Source organism: Polypterus senegalus, chromosome 6 (genome assembly GCF_016835505.1).
Source record: "Polypterus senegalus isolate Bchr_013 chromosome 6, ASM1683550v1, whole genome shotgun sequence".
NCBI lineage: Eukaryota > Metazoa > Chordata > Cladistia > Polypteriformes > Polypteridae > Polypterus > Polypterus senegalus.
Window position 1 is genome coordinate 94,560,411 of NC_053159.1, and position 17,469 is coordinate 94,577,879.

The window sequence follows — 17,469 nt, forward strand, 5'->3', positions numbered from 1 at the left end:
GAGGAACCGGCGGGTGAATGCCGGTTCCTCCGATAGTAGAGGGCGCTGGCGCTGGGTGCGCGCGTCCGGAGAAGGGCCGTCCTCTGTACGGGCAGAGGAGATCCCCTGGGCGGCTGGGCGAGCCGCCTGCGAGCGTGCCGCGACGCAGCGGACGGGCATGGAACCTGCGGCGGAGGACTTCAGCAGGCAAGTTGGGGGCTGTCGGAGGGGGCAGGAGCACGGTCGATACGGGAGACCTACGGGCGCTGGGATGAGTGTCCTGGCTGTGCTTCTGGCCCTCTTTTCCTTTATTTTACAGGCCCGGCACCGACGAGCGCTGAGGCCGACATCGACGGGACCTGCCCGCTTGAACGGGCGCGCCGCTGGAGTGCTCCACGCCGGGAGGCCTACAGTGACCCCGCTGGGGGGAACGGCGGGGGCGTAGAGCGCGGCGCAGACCACAGGGGACGCTTGCCGGCGAGGGTGCCGAAGACAGATGTCCCAGGGTGCCGTGTTGGACCCTGGGGACATAGTAGGACCCTCGCTGGGGACGTGCTGCCCTTTCGGTTGTGCCGCTCGACCCACGTGTCCTCGCTAGCGGTGGGCATGTGGCCCCGCCGGGCGGAGCCCGCCGGGACGCCAGGAGGACGGAGGAGGGCTTGTGCCTCCTCCAGACCGCGAGGGGCGCCCGCCCTGGTTCTGTTGGGGCCACGGGTTGAGGGCATGGAAGCCCTTCCCTGTAGGGGCCCGTGGTCACCGCCAGGCGGCGCCCCGATGCCGGTTTATCCCGTGCGGTTGGCGGTTGGGGCTGGAGCCCGCCGACGCTTGGAGGACCGGAGGAGGGCGAGTGCCTCCTCCAGACAGAGTGGGGCGTCCGTCCTGGTTAGGCAGGGGGCCTCGGGTACAGGGCTTTGAAGCCCAGCCCTGTAGGGACCCGTGGCCACCGCCAGGTGGCGCCCGGTGCCTAATTATCCCGGGAGCCCGGCACTTCTGCCACACCAGGAAGTGCCGGGGGGAAGACTTTGCGTGGCACCCGGAGAGCTGCCAGGAAGACGGCCGATACTTCCGCCACGCTGGGGCGTGGCTAAGGACCGAAACACCTGGGGCTCATCCGGGGCATTATTTAAGGGGCCGCCTCCCTCCAGTCATTGGTGGAAGTCGGGAGGAAGCGGACTGAGCTGGAGAGCGAGGACAGGAGGCGGCCAGGACAAAGGCACAGAGACTGTGGGCCCTGGACTTTGGGGGATTCAGTGCCAAGGGCGCTGGGGTTGTGAGTGCACGTGACTTTTGTATATTGGAGAATATTGTAAATAAACGGTGTGTGGGGAGCAAAATATGATGTCCGTCTGTCTGTGCCGGGGCCAGCGTTCACAATATATATATAAAATATAAAAATATATACCCTCTTTGGGGTGCGAGCAACTGTTGCTGGCGGTGGCAGAATCCATCAAGGAAGAAAAATGAAAAACATTATTTGTACAAAATCTTAATTTATTTATCCATTCCTAAATAATTAAATGGGCAGGCTATTTCAGTATCAGTGCAATACGCTGTTTGTTAAAACGGATGACTCCCACTCTTACGTGCAAGTCTGCGTGGATATTATGAACTATCATATCTGTTCAAGTTCTATTTAAATTTTAAATAGAAGGAATTTTTATTTAGTCGACAGAAATATGTTTGGAGTTTAAAGAAGACAATATACAATCTAATGCATTTCTGGATAAATTACAGATACCACAAATTGACGCTTTTAGTGTGGAGGAACTCGATAAACCTCTGTCATTATCAGAATTACTGGATGCTATAAAGTCACTCCAAGGTGGAAAAGCAGCAGGCCCTGACGGCTACCCTGCAGAGTTTTACAAGAAATTCTCCGCTCAGCTAGCTCCCCTCCTATTAGCAACATTTACAGAAGCCAGAGATAACCAATCTCTTCCACAAACCTTTCGCCAAGCACTAATCACTGTCTTTCCAAAACAAAATAAGGACTTATTACAATGTGCATCATACAGACCAATTTCACTTCTGAATAACGACGTTAAAATACTCTCTAAAATCATAGCTAGAAGGATGGAGAAAGTGCTCCCCTCGGTAATATCACAAGACCAAACTGGATTTATTAGGGGCCGACACTTATCTTCAAATCTTCGACGCCTGTTTAATGTAATATACTCACCAACTAAATCAAACACCCCAGAAATATTATTATCATTGGATGCAGAAAAAGCTTTCGACATGATTGAATGGAAATACCTTTTTACTATTTTGGAGAAGTTTGGGTTTGGCCCAACATTTGTGCATGGATTAAATTACTGTATACTAACCCAGAAGCTTCAGTTTGCATCAATAACATTTGCTCAGACTACTTTAAACTAGAACGTGGCACAAGACAAGGATGCCCTTTGTCACCACTGCTGTTTGCAATTGCCATTGAACCACTGGCAATACATTGTCGAAATACTGATCAGATAAAGGGGATTAGCAGAGAAGGACTGGAACAGAAAATCTCATTATATGCAGATGACATGGTACTGTATATATCGGACCCAGAAAATTCTGTGCCTGCAGTCTTAGCAGCACTCACAGAATTTCAAAAGCTCTCTGGTCTCAGAATTAATCTGAATAAAAGTGTACTCTTTCCGTGAATTCGCAAGCATATAATATTAGATTAGACACCCTTCCTTTTATCATTGCAGAACAGTTTAAATACCTCGGGTAAACATCACAAGTAAACATAAAGTTCTATATCAACAAAATTTCGTGCCTGCATGGAAAAAATTAAACAAGACTTGCATAGATGGTCAACCCTTCATCTCACACTAGCTGGAAGAATTAACACTGTTAAGATGAATATTCTTCCTAAGCTCCTTTTTATTTCAAAACATACCAATATACATTAATAAATCGTTCTTTAAGCAATTAGATTCAACAATAACCTCATTTATTTGGAATTCTAAACATCCACGCATCAAAAGAGCGACCCTACAAAGACAAAAGGCAGAAGGTGGCATGGCTCTACCTAACTTCCAGTTTTATTACTGGGCGCAAATATACAGCGATAAGAACCTGGACACAAATAGAAGAACATACACAGGCATGGACCGCAATAGAAGTAAAATCCTGCAGTACTTCTTTGTATTCCTGCTCTGCTCCCAATAAACACACGCTATCGGCAATACACTAATAACCCAATTGTGCTCCACTCACTTAGAATCTGGAACCAATGTAGAAAGCATTTTAAGACGGAGAAGCTTCTTTCTGTGGCACCCTGCAAAAGAACCACCTCTTTCAACCCTCACAAACATATGCAGTTTTAATATCTGGAAAAATTTGGAATTAACTTGCTTAGAGATCTTTATATAGACAACGCCTTTGCATCCTATGAACAATTACGTTCCAAATTTAACATTCCAGCTACAAATTTCTTTCACTATCTTCAAATCAGGAACTTTGTTAAACAGAACCTTCCAGATTTTCCTCATCTTGCACCCTCATCCACGCTGGAAAAATATTGCTCAATTTCAAGGAGTTAGACTCCATCTCTACAATATATAAAATCCTTTTACAATCCCTTCCTTTCAAAGATCCAAGAGGACACTGGGAAAATGACCTCTCAATTAATATATCAGAAAAGGAGTGGAAAGTAGCAATGCAGAGAATTCACTCAAGCTCCATATGCGCAAAGCATACAATTATACAACTCAAAATTATATATCGAGCACATCTGTCTCGACTAAAACTCTCCAAAATGTTTCCAGGGCATGATCCAACCTGCGAACGTTGCAACCAAGCCCCAGCCTCACTGGGTCACATGTTCTGGGCCTGCACCAAATTAACATTATTCTGGACAAAAATTTTTAATTACCTCTCAGACAGTCTTGGACTCACAATCCCTCCTAACCCATTAACAGCTGTGTTTGGGGTTCTTCCAGAGGGTCTTAAAGTGGAGAAAGACAAACAAATTGTGATTGCATTCACTACACTGTTGGCACGCAGACTTATTCTGATAAACTGGAAGAACCCAAACTCTCCTCTTTTAAGTCAGTGGGAAACTGATGTGTTATATTATTTGAAATTGGAAAAATCAAATACTCAGTTAGAGGATCTGTGCAGACTTTTTCAAAACATGGCAGGATCTAATCAGTAATATTTTGAAATGAGTTTATAAAGCACAGAGAATTTGTTGATTTAGGTATTTTTTACAAGCCTTAAATTTTACACCATTTGGCTTGCTCTCTCTCTCAAGGGTGGGGATCGATCTGTTCTTAGCATAATTTTTTTTTGTAAAAACTTGATTACTATGTATTGATTATAATAAAATTAATAAAAAAAAAAAAAAAAAGAAATATGTTTGGTAGGAATGTAAGTTAAATGTAGGCATCATTGCATAAATTTTTCTTCACCATACAAATGTAAAGAGTAAATTCACCTTACATTACAACCAAAGATATTTGTGTCGACTAAATCAGGGGTGTCAAACTCAATTGCACAGGGGGCCAAAATCCAAAACACACTTTAGGTCGTGGGCCGAACAGGATAAACATTTATTGAACACACTAAAACTAAACTTTTAAAACAACTTTTTTGAACATAAATATGAATAAAAACAGACAGGAATATTATTCCGGAATAAATCAACTCGAACCTTAAACAACTTATAATATTTTGCTCTCCATAAAAATATATCCTGTCTAAATTATACAAATTCAAATATGAACATGTCTTTGCTCATATGTCATTTTATCAGAGCTGGACGCCTGGCATCTTTTTTTGGCAACAAGTTTGTTTATGTTTGGTGTGAGGTTCTGTGTTGTGGAGATTCTCAGGATGGACCGCAGGTGCTCATCAGTGAGGCGACTCCTGTGTGCTGTTTTGTTAGTCTTCATTACTGAGAAGAGCTTCTCACACAGATATGTGCTACCAAACATGCACAAGGTTCGAGCCGCATGTACACGAAGCTGGAGCATTTCTGCGGGAATGGAGTGAATAAATTGTGCGGGCCCTGCAGTATCGTACTTTGCCTTCATTGTGCCATTACACTGCAGCTCAATCACCTCCATCTGAATCTGCACAGGTGCAGTTTCCACATCGACGGCAAATGGGTTGCTGAAACAACTCAAAATTCTTTTTTTGTTCTTCAAAGTCACCAAAGCGCTGTGTGAACTCAGTGCGCAGTGCACTCAGTTTATCAGCAAAGTGCGTATTTGGGAACACCGTTGTGCCGACTTGGTTCAACATTACTTGGCAACAGGGAAAGTGGGGCAAGTTGCACTGGTGCATTTGTGTCTCCCATAAAAGCAGCTTCACTTGAAATCACATTGTGATTTTGCACAGGTAAAAACGTCTGCTGAAGTGTCAGATTCTTCTTTAACTCTTCTGCTTTCTGTATCTTCTGCATTGCATTCAGGTCTTTCAGGTTATCCTGATGTTTTGTCTCATAGTGCCGCCTTAGATTAAATTCTGTAATTACAGCCACATTAGCTCCACAAATGAGACACACGGGTTTACCAGCAATGTCAGTAAACATATACTCAGCCTCCCATCGGTTTTTAAGGGCTCTATTTTCAGAATCAACTTTTCTCTTCGGCATCGTGTGGGCTAGCAACATAAGCTAGACTTGATTAACGCGGTAAATGTTCGGCAAGGCAGCTGTGCTGTATTATGGGATCTGTAGTTTATTGTGTTACCAGCGCTTCATATCACCGGGCCATTAATAACAATAATATATAAAATGATCTCGCGGGATGGATATAATTACACGCCGGGCCGGATGTGGCTCACGGGCCTTGAGTTTGACACATATGGACTAAATAGAACTTGAAAAGATATATTTTTTCGAATGTGATCGCGCAATTCTGATCGAGTTGACGTGCACTACAGCCTGCATGCCATGGCGAATAAAGTGCTTTGTTTACGAAGTAGCAGCACTCATGAATATGGTTGTATATATGTCACTCGCTCGCTTCTTATTGTTTCGCTGCCTTCTCAATTATATAATGCATGTTTTCTTCGGCGCCTTTTGGAGCTCTTCCTGGTTTTTTACGTACTGCGTTAAAAGTCAGTTCACGTGATTACGTGGGGCGTGATGATGTCACACGAAACTCCGCCCCCACGGCCATCAAGCTCAACTCCATTACAGTAAATGGAGAAAAATAGCTTCCAGTTATGACCATTACATGTAGAATTTCGAAATGAAAACTGCCCAACTTTTGTAAGTAAGCTGTAAGGAATGAGCCTGCCAAATTTCAGCCTTTTACCTACACAGGAAGTTGGAGAATTAGTGATGAGTCAGTCAGTGAGTGAGTGAGTGAGTGAGTGAGTGAGTGAGTCAGTGAGGGCTTTGCCTTTTATTAGTATAAATTAACAGCTTTCCTGGGACAGCCTTTAGCTTCCAACTTTTAACTTTCATCTGTCTAGGCTCCAGCTGTAACATCATTATGAGATGGATCACACATTAATCTTTTTCTGAGACCTGGTAATGCCCTTCAGGAAAAAGAACCATCACTGTTATATTGGAACTTACCAAGACATGGTGTGGGTGTTGCACTTAGTGTACTATGCATGGCTTGGCAGATGCTGTTGCAGGGTTCTGTTTATAAATGTCTCCAACTGTTTGTCTGAAACAGTTGGAAACAGACTGAGGTACTAGTTAATGAACAGTAGAAGTGGTAGTCTGAGTAGATAGATAGATAGATAGATAGATAGATAGATAGATAGATAGATAGATAGATAGATAGATAGATAGATAGATAGATAGATAGATACTTTATTAATCCCAAGGGGAAATTCACAAATTGTAAATTACAAATTATTAATTGTATTAGAAGATCGCACAATATAAACAACAGAATTTGCCAGCAACACATAAATAATTTCCCATTGTTGTTTTATTGATTAAGTCTGCATTATATTTTCATGAGTGTTGCTATTTTGTGTTTTTAGTTTTCATGAGCGCTGCCATTTGTGTGACTGTTTGTTTTCACGGTTACTAGGCACATGACTCATGTCCCAAGTTATCCATGACATCATGAAGGCTATGTTATGTACTGGAAGCTGGCTGTTGGGTTAAAGTAGTGTTTGAATCTTTTGAAAATAAGAGAAAAACTTTGTGAAAGACTTTTGTTTGATAAAATTATAATTAGGTTCAGATTCTGGTCTGTATTAACATTCTAATGTTTTAACAAGTCTTTAGAAAGTCCTTAAAAGAAAGATAACTGTTATTTTTTCTACCAATCTATCATTTAATCCAATTTCACAGTAAGGGTTAAGTATGCATTATACTAGTTTTCAAACTATTTAAAACTATTCTACACCAAATTCAGTTAACTTGGCTCAGCATTTTGTGGACTTGAAGACCCACCTCTGCCTATCATTTATTGGTCAAGAGTCCTGCCTTCAATTTAACAAGTCTCTCCCAGGAATCTTTTGGTCTCCTGCTAATGTAAATGCTGATGATTCAGATAGTAACTATGTTAAAAGTTTTAATAAAAAAATATTCATTTTGCACATTTTGAGCTAGTGACTGGATAATAGACAGGTGGATTGCACAACATAAATAACATGTTTTTTTTTCCTTTTTCCATGGACATGTTTAGCATTTTTTGCTGTTATTCAGAACTGGTGACCATTCTTTCTGTTCATTTGTCATGAAAACATGAAATTACATTTTTTTCTTGGCCACCACTACAAAGTACATAGTACAAGTAACATATAAAAAATATCATTTTGGGTGTAGTTTTCCTTTAAGACAATCACATTATAAAAAGTCACACACATAAAACAAACTTTTAGCAATTATGGAAAAGACTTTGCAAGAGACTATGTATTGACTATTGTATCTAAGGATGAGCCTGATCTTATAGATCCTATATGCATATATAATCCATGTGCATATATACGTAAATGTTAAATAATATTTTATTCTTCATTAAAACTGTATTTATACTGTATTTGGAAATATGTACAGTATTATGTGCCCATCCAATGAGAACACTAGATATACTTACTTGATTCAGAAACAGAAATATGTTCATGTGTTCGTATTGTAAAAATAATTTACTGATTATTACGACTATAGCATCAAGTCCAAACAGACCAGGTTTAAAAGTAGACCATTCACAAGGGTTTTGCAGCAGTTTGTCTGAGCTAACATTTCCTATAGAATCTATTTATGATGATAAGTAAAAAAGCTGTGTGTTCAGTTAGCTTGAAGCCCTAAATGATATTATCCTTTCAATAATCTGCTTAGTTTAGTTCTGATAAGCTTGCGTTTAACATAAAAGGGAAGGGTTGGGATGGCATCAACAGATAGATTAATTTATTATTTTTTTTATTATTTACCCAAATAAAAATAAGTTTTATTATGATCTACTTCTGTTTAACATCACCACAAAGAGTCATAAACAGTCATAGGCATGTGACAGTGAGCAAGATTGCAAAAATGAAAGAAGACATGACATTACAGTTTCTATCTGGAGATAGTGCATATTTAAGAATTATTATAAACTCCATGTATATTGAGACTGGAATACATAAAGGTTATACAGGTATAGCTACATACTGTATGGTTGTGTTGTTTTATAAACAGTGCAAAACAGTGTCTCATGACAAACCAGTACCTATTGTTTTCAAAAACATTAAATTATCTTGCTTCCCTAATTTTGACCTATAGTTAATTGAAATTATTATTAATGTTGACTGGTTTATATAGATATTATTGATGGAGTAACATCTGATCAATAAGCTGCTCTACCAAAATATTTGTACAAGAGGCAATTAGCTTGTGGAGGAAAGCAGGTGCAGCATTGCTGAAGTTTGGCACTACCTTCACGGAGATCAGCTACTACAATGAAATATGAAAGTAATTAACTATTTGCGTGAATGGAATGGTACAACTTAAGAAAGATTCAGAGTAACAAGCAGACAGTGGGTTACTGTCTTCTGTCTATAAGCCTACTACAGAGCCAAATACAATTAAAATACAATGGTCTCTGTTTGGATTCACACTCCATGGAAAGTAACAGCTTAATTACAAGCCATGATTTTCAGTGCCAGAGTCTCATGTTACAGTTAAACCAGAATATCATTCATCTTTAGCTGCTACAGCACTAGTACACAATCAACATGAACAACCAAACAATTGAATCAAGAAGTGTAATCGATGTAGGTACTGTATGGATAAATGTAATACTTTATACAATTAATTTTTTCAGCATTTTATACACAAACAATGAAAGAAAGAAAGAAAGAAAGAAAGAAAGAAAGAAAGAAAGAAAGAAATATATGTGTGGTATTTGCAAAGAAAAAAATAAATCCTTACTGGGAAGAGGCATCTGAAGTTTAATTCCCTTTTTGTTCAGAAAAACCTCTTCTTGGACCATAAGACACGGTTAATGAATTTGTATCATTAATGAGCCAGAAGTGTGCTTTGCATATTTAACAAAAGAAGCAAACACAATGTTACTTTTTAAGGTTTTTGTAAATGACATTCTTTTTGTTTAAAAAATAAATATAAAGTTTTTAAGAAGACTTGCTAACATCCCCCTTGTGGACAAATAAAGTGTAATCTATCTATCTATCTATGTATCTATCTTTTTATAGGCATTGTTGTGGTAGACACACAAAAATATGTTGCCATCTTTATATGACTGAACTATTAGTATGAAAAGATAAAAAAATCTAAATATTACCAAGTCCAAACCAAAAGCTTAAGCAGAAGTTGACAAAGCATCTGAGATTTACATCTTAGGAAGTACAGATAAGATGTGTATATTCTCTTATGACGTACTGACCATGTTTGGTGCTAAAAAGCTGAGTGAATTAATACAGTAGTTTACATTGAGCTATGTGACAAAGTATGTGACCACGTTTAGAAAATAAAAACTCTGTCCTGGTTTTCTATCTGATATTTTAAATGAGATATTAAAGCAAAAATCCAGGCTGAGAACATAAAATGTGCATGTAAATTTTGGTTAATAATAATACATATTTATCAGAAAGCAAAACAAATGCTCATCCTATGAAGCCTCATACTGGTATATGGGGAGACCCATTATTATATGCATTCGTGAATTTGACTGTGGCAATTTATAATTGGAAATTATAAATATATAATATATTGGTTACTTCAACTAATCAATATTGACATCTTAACTAATCACAGCATTTGTAGGATCCCTCTGTGAATCCCTATTTCCTTTCATCTCTAGCAGACTGAATAACAACAACAACAACATTTATTTATATAGCACATTTTCATACAAACAGTAACAAGTGCTTTACATAATAAAGAATAGAAAAATAAAAGACACAATAAGAAAACAAAATAAATCAACATTAATTAACATCGAATAAGAGTAAGGTTCAATGGCCAGGGGGGACAGAAAAAACAAAAAAACTCCAGACGGCTGGAGAAAAAATAATAAAATCTGTAGGGAATAAATCAATTGTATCTTGGATGTCTTCTCTCATTTCTTATGGATGTGTGTAATATATACAGTTAGTGCTATGGTGCACTACCTTACATACTTAATCTGACTGTGGCAATTTATCCAGGAAGACTAAACATGCACAAGATTGTGTGATGAGTGAAGCTATAAATATATAATATATTGGTTACTTCTACTAATCAATATTGACATCTTAACTAATCACAGCATTTGTAGGATCCCTCTGTGAATCCCTATTTCCTTTCATCTCTAGCAGACTGAATAAATCAATTGTACCTTGGATTTATTCTCTCATTTCTTATGGATGTGTGTAATATACACAGTTAGTGCTATGGTGCACTACCTTACATACTTAATCTGTTTTATTTCTAGATTTTGGTGCAGGAAGCCATACAGAACACAGTGGTTTACGCTATGCCATACGAATACACTTGTAAAATTATTTAGATACTGTATGCATAGACAGGGTACTTAGCTCTACTGCTTTACAACTCAGGTAGAGTATGATTGAAGCTCAAAGAGTTCATGGGCTATTTGGAGTCTGCACATTCCGTAGTATTGGCATGGATACTCCAATATTTCTCCTCACATACCAAAGAGATGCCTTTTAGGGTAACTGACAACTTTAAATTTGGCTAGGCTGCATGATTGTGGGAGTGTGTTTGATAATTCCATGCAATGAAATGATGCTCTGTCCAGTTTTGGTTCCTGCCTTGTACATAGTGCAGCTGGGATTCACTTCAGATATCCATTACTCTGCAGTTAGGTTAAGCAAGATAAGAAAATGGATTGGTGTACTGACATACGCAAACAGCTAATAAACACATTTTGAATGAAGCAAATCACTTGATATTCATTGTCACTTTTGTATCAATTATATTGATGCCTGGAAACTGGCTCCACATAAGTATGAAGTGAAGAGAATGAGTTCCTGCTGGTAGCACATGTGGTGTATTTTATTGATGTTTTAAATGTAGCTTTTAAAGTTCAAAACTTACCTGTGGTGCATTCTTTTTGGAATTTGCATACCTACCTCCATATTCACATAGGTTTCCTATGGGATTCCAATTTCCTTCCACAATTTTCGCCTGTGCTATTGCTTTAATTGGAAACTTTACATTTACCTAGTGTGACAGTGAATATAATATGTTTATAAGCATAAATGTTGATGAACTGGCATCCTTTCTTGCCTCATACCTGCTTCAACCAAATCTAAACCATTACCATGACCAAAGGAAAGAGGGCATAGAAAATGACTGAGTAGATGAAACCAACATATAATTGATGTATTTCGAACCAAGTTTTGTTAAACTTGACTTGCTTGTATGGAATGTTATTTGATTTTAATAAAATCAATAAAAAGCAAAAAACAGAAACCAACATATAGTCTAATAAAGCACAGAAACTAACAAAGAGATGTTGAATGTGTGATGTTGACTTATAAAACTGGTGACCTTACACAAATGAATCATATTAATGCACATGGAATTTTCTGAGGATAAGCAAAACACTTTCATAAAACTAGTGCAGTTACAGACCTAAAACACACGTAGCTATGGACCCACCTGAGGAGGAACCACATAATCTGCCACATCCCACAGTCGCACTCCTGTGTCTGAGCTGTTAGTGAGGGTGACTCCTTTTAATTTAGTAATCACCGTGCTCTGTATGGATTCCTCTGTTTCTTGGTAACCTTTCTTTGTCAGGAAAACCCAGCTGAAAAAGAAGAGGAAAAATCTTAATTATCAACTAGGTCATTTATGGGCAAGTCAAGGTGCCCTACTGTTGGTATAGCTTCCACTATGAGAAAAATGTTGTGGTTGTATTTTTCTCTTGGCTTATATCATCTTTAGGTTTTCTCCTGTAGTTCTAAAGCACCCCAGGAGAAATAGAACTCTGTTTGTGTTAAATGACAACACACATCACCATGATGTGTGTTATTATGAGTTTAATTTATAGGCCGCTTTTCACCCATAGTCATTCTGCAGATTATTTTAATACACATATGAAAGATATCCAAAAATTACTAAGATGTTAACTGTTTTCTCTCATTCTTAAGTTACTTTTAAAATTTTCTTTACATTGTTTTCTGCTGAACGACTATTTATTTTACATGTTGCTAGACATTAATCAAGTTATGTTGAACACTATCTATAAGTGCTGGCGCCTAATCTCTCTGTATCTTCTGAAAAAATAGAGAGTATTGCACAAAGTAAAATTAATCTAAAAAAAACTAAATGGAAAGATTATTAGTATTAGTGCAAGACTCGTTAAGTCATCAGCAGTTTGGTATGTATTCAAAATAAATAGGAGGGACTAATAGTGGCCACCAGCAAGATACAGCCATATTTCAAAGTTGTTTGCGTACAATGCAGTAAATCTACAAGTCAATTAAAAGCAATAATCACATTTTTACATACTGTACATATGGGTGTCTTTTTTCAAATAAATCATAAGTTTCCATGTTGTCTGTTCTCTTTATTAAAATATTGTAACAGCGCTGACAAGTTGTACCAGGTAGGAACGAGTCACCTATGTATGAGCTGTCATTACATCACCAATGGCAAGGATGCCTATATAAATGGCAAGCCTGCAAAGTTGCATGCTTTCCAACTAGTGAGACAAAAGGCAGGCAGACCTTTTAAGGATAGCAACCTACCTCTAAGAGCCATGTAAAGAGCAAAGAATCCATCCATTGTGGTACTCAGCACTGATACTATATTGGTGTCAGAAGCAGGAATAAAAGACCTACAGTCCAACTTAGCAGAGCGTTGAGTGCCTCACAGCCCTGAAAAGGACCCGCTTGTCTCTTCGGAGGAGTTGCTGGAGTGTCTCGAGTCTCAAATCTGCAATCTGAAGTGCTGTTTGCAGAAGAGGTACAGGAGGAAAACAGCTGAGAGACCGCCACCTCTGCTGCTTTACCACCACTTCTGTAGCTGCTAAGGTACAGCCTGGCTACATGGACACCAGCAGAGCTTTGAGCTTATGGAGCTGGGGAACAGTTTGGCAGATTGAGTTGCCACTGTCCCCAAGTGAGATGTGAGAAGTAGCATACAAGCAAAGGACAAGGCAGATCGTAGATGGATTGTAAAGAGGTGTTGGAGGGATCACAAAGCAAGAGAGACGACCATGCTGCTGGTTCAATGAGTCCATGGGCCGTTGCAAGAAATTGGAAGTGGTCACTGGGGACAGGGACTTTAACGGGAGGGCTATGCAACAGCGCTGACAAGTTACATCAGCTATGGATTCACTCAAGTATGAGCTGGCATTACATCACCAGTGTCACACCCCCGACCTCCGATTGTGTATCACTGTATCACGCCACTCATGTTGCTGTGTCATGAGCACGAGTTAAATAAAAGGCAATTCAGATAGTGGATTGTTCACAGTGTAATCCACCTCACACACAGATTAACCCCCAAACCAAGGGATTGACTGTGCTGTGTGATACCTTTTACTCATTTTTAAATGCTTACTCCAAACAACCCCCACCAACCCAGAAGTCAGAAATGTATTCAATTAGGGGCGTGAAATGTAATCGAGGTGGGGGTTCAATGGGACTATGAAGCAAGCTCATATTGAAGCAAGCACTATTAGAAACGGGAATAAAACATCTGGCACAGCTCTGTTAATACCTTTGGTGGTAGTGGCTAGGGCAGAGATGGAGTGGATTACACTGTAAACATAATAAGAAAAATAATTAAATAAAATTGCATTGAACTTCTTTGGGGCTACTGCAACATAAGGCAGGAGAGCATGGGTGAATTGCAGCACAAAAACTCTAATTAGTGTACAAAATAAAAGGTCTTTTTGTGATAAACAGAAATCATTTCAAGTACTGGCATGAAAAATAATTTTAAAAGTAAAGGTTTGGATGAATACATAATTAAACATACATAGTTACACTTTGGGTGGCGCAGTGGTAGCGCTTCTGCCTCGCAGTTAGGAGACTTGGGTTTGCTTCCCGGGTCCTCCCTGCGTAGAGTCTGCATGTTCTCCCTGTGTCTGCAAGTGTTTCCTCCGAGTACACAGTCCAAAGACATGCAGGTTAGGTGCATTGGCGATTCTAAATTGTCCCTAGTGTGTGCTTGGGGTGTGTGTGTGCGTGCGCACCCTGCCCAGGGTTTGTTTCCTGCCTTGTGCCCTGTGTTGGCTGGGATTGGCTCCAGCAGACCCCCGTGACCCTGTAGTTAGGATATAGCGGGTTGGATAATGGATGGATAGTTACAGTTTATTTATTGCTTCAGAGTGATATACAGTGTGTGTGTGCTTGTGTACATATATATATGTTTTTTTCTAAAACATAAAAAATATAGCTGCCACTGCAATACTTGCTTTGATAAATGGTTTAGGTGCAAGAGATTAAATGTTTCTAAAAAGGGATACTATGTTTCTAACGGGGGGGGACGAGACACTGCACCATACTTTTTACTTTTACTTGAGTACGTTTGTGAAGAAGAAACGCTCGAATCGTTACTTGTTTTCCATTAGATACCCTATATTTTTGCCAGAGAGAAGCCGCCAGTGGATCTACTGCATGAGTGTTTCACCAATCAGACGTAGCAACAATAATCACAAGACTCCGTTTCACCAATACGACATAGGAACAATAATCACATGGCTCCGTTTCACAAATCAGACGTAGCCATGCAGTCACATGACCACACACAAAATATGGCGGCATAGCAGCACAAACTCCTCACAGACTGTGGACAGGGAAAGAAAGAATTCATGAAACATGAGAGCCAACTCCTGCTGAAGCTTAACCATCACTTCACTGAGTGAAGAACAAGCACGTTTTAACCAAACATGCACAGACACAGACAGTTAAGGTAAAGTGAGACTTCTTGTACGTGCACAAGCTGCCTTGTTCTAATGTTATTTTCTATCAACTGTGCTATTTGGAGGCCAAGTGAATATGCAGTATTATGCTGCAAGTGAACAGAATATCTTGTCACTGTAAGCAGTTTGCACTGTTCAAACATACATGTTACCTACTGTAGGTATTGGCTTCAAAAGCTTTGTTGTGAAAAACTGAGATTTGGAACTTTGTGTTATTTGTGCATCTTTATTTTGTAAAGATGTTATTTATTTTTACTCATTTCTTATTTTACTATTTGGAAATAGCAGAATTTGATACATTATTTTATATTTTTGTCTGTCTTATTACAACATTTCTAAAAAAAAATAATTTATTATGATCAAACAGTTACTCAGTACTTGAGTAGTCTTTTCACCAAGTACTTTTTTACTCTTACTTGAGTACAATTTTTGGCTGCTCTACTCACCTCTGATTAGGTGTTAAGTAAATGTTAAGGTTGTTACAGGAACCTTTGAAAAAATAAGAGTAAGGTATCATCTAGTTCCTGGAGTTCACGTCAAAATTGATTAATGGACTGGTGATGATACAATCTCTATGAAACCACTAGTGAAGTCAGAAAATTACTGTGCCTTGCCTTTACAGAACATCTCTGAATATAAAAATAAGCAGGGACTTCAGGTTTAGCAAATGACACACCATAACATTGTCCCAGTTGCCTCATACATTTCAAACATACTCAGGTTAAGGAGAAGAGTGGTTGGTACTGGATATCACTTGCTGTTAAATGGGGATACCAAAAAGACAAATGTAACGGTGGGGATGAAATTCTGAATATTGTAATATGAGTTATATAAAATGGGAGAATTTAATTAAAAGCTGTTCAGGTTAAACAATGCCTTTCAGGAGGAAATTTGGTATTTTGTGCAGGAAATACCTTTTCTAATCTGAGATGAAGCAGATGTCTATGACCTTCCACCCTCCACCTTCAGCACCCTCCACCAATAAATCTTAAGAAAGAATGGGACACCAAAGGATGCTATACATGTTAATTTACTGAAAAACACTTGTACTTCCAAGAATAGCACATCAGGGAAGCTTGTGGCAATGTGGCATTGGTACTAACTCTTTGGCCTTCAAAGCAGTCTTGTGCTGATAGGTGCTTTTGAACAGGCACAGTATAACAGGAGTCCATGGAAAATCTATGTTTTAATCTTTTAAAATGTCAGGACAAGACAGTGATTTTTTTAATCCAAAATATGATTGATTACATGTTTTTTATATACTTTTTATACCAACTAGCTTTTGGTATAGCCCATCTGCACTGATAAGTGTAGCTGAGCTCTCTTTTTATCTCATTCCAAAGTACAATCTTAACTGTCCTGTTCAAGACAGAATGACAGGAACTATATAGATATCCATCCATCAATTATCCAACCTACAATATACAATATATCCTAACTACAGGGTCACGGGGGTCTGCTGGAGCCAATCCCAGCCAACACAGGGCGCAAGGCAGGAAACAAACCCTGGGTAGGGCGCCAGCCCACCGCAGACTATATGGATATTCTTTTGGAAATCAAAGTTACAAACATAAACCGCATATATACATTTTTGTGTCAAGTTGAGGCCTGCTACATTATATGGAAACCTATTACTGTAGGACATTATGACACCTTATATTAAAGCCTTTTTAAGCTATGCTAAAGGCAGCAATGCAATGTAGTCTAGGATTGATCTACTGTAAATCCCATATAGCAAGATTTGCATTAAAAACATGAGTATGATTGTAGTAGTGAGTGACAATAAAAACTGAGGGCATGTCTATGATCATTTAAATACCTTTAGGTGAACATCTACCATGGAACAATGACTTTGCCAGGCAAGAATAAATATTAATTTTTAGATTGAGAATGTATCTGACTCTTTATTTCTTTGCCTTTGCCATTTCACTATACCAATTAATGACATATTTTAATGTAGGCACCCATTAAATGCAGTCAGAAATAAACCCAGTTCACAGAGAGAGAGAGAGAAATACAATGAAGTGACCTTCTGGAATGAAAAAATAGGGCATCTGATTGGTGCCTGTTAAAATGTTGATTCATTTTCTATAATTAAACCTGAATTATACTGGATCTGGCATGCAAATATTTTGCTAGATATCTGACACCATGATGCAGAACTCAGCTCTCAGGATTTGCTGAGGCAAGCTCAGTA

General features: G+C 39.0%; 1 protein-coding gene across 2 annotated transcripts in view; it reads right to left on the minus strand.

The window, feature by feature from the left end:
- p2rx5 (purinergic receptor P2X, ligand-gated ion channel, 5) overlaps nt 1-17,469 on the minus strand; it is a 55,417-nt gene that overhangs the window by 31,857 nt on the left and 6,091 nt on the right. For both annotated transcript variants that reach the window (XM_039756547.1, XM_039756548.1), the window contains exon 2: nt 11,996-12,146. In XM_039756547.1, the coding sequence (XP_039612481.1) occupies nt 11,996-12,146 (151 nt within the window). The remainder of the gene's footprint in view (nt 1-11,995; nt 12,147-17,469) is intronic.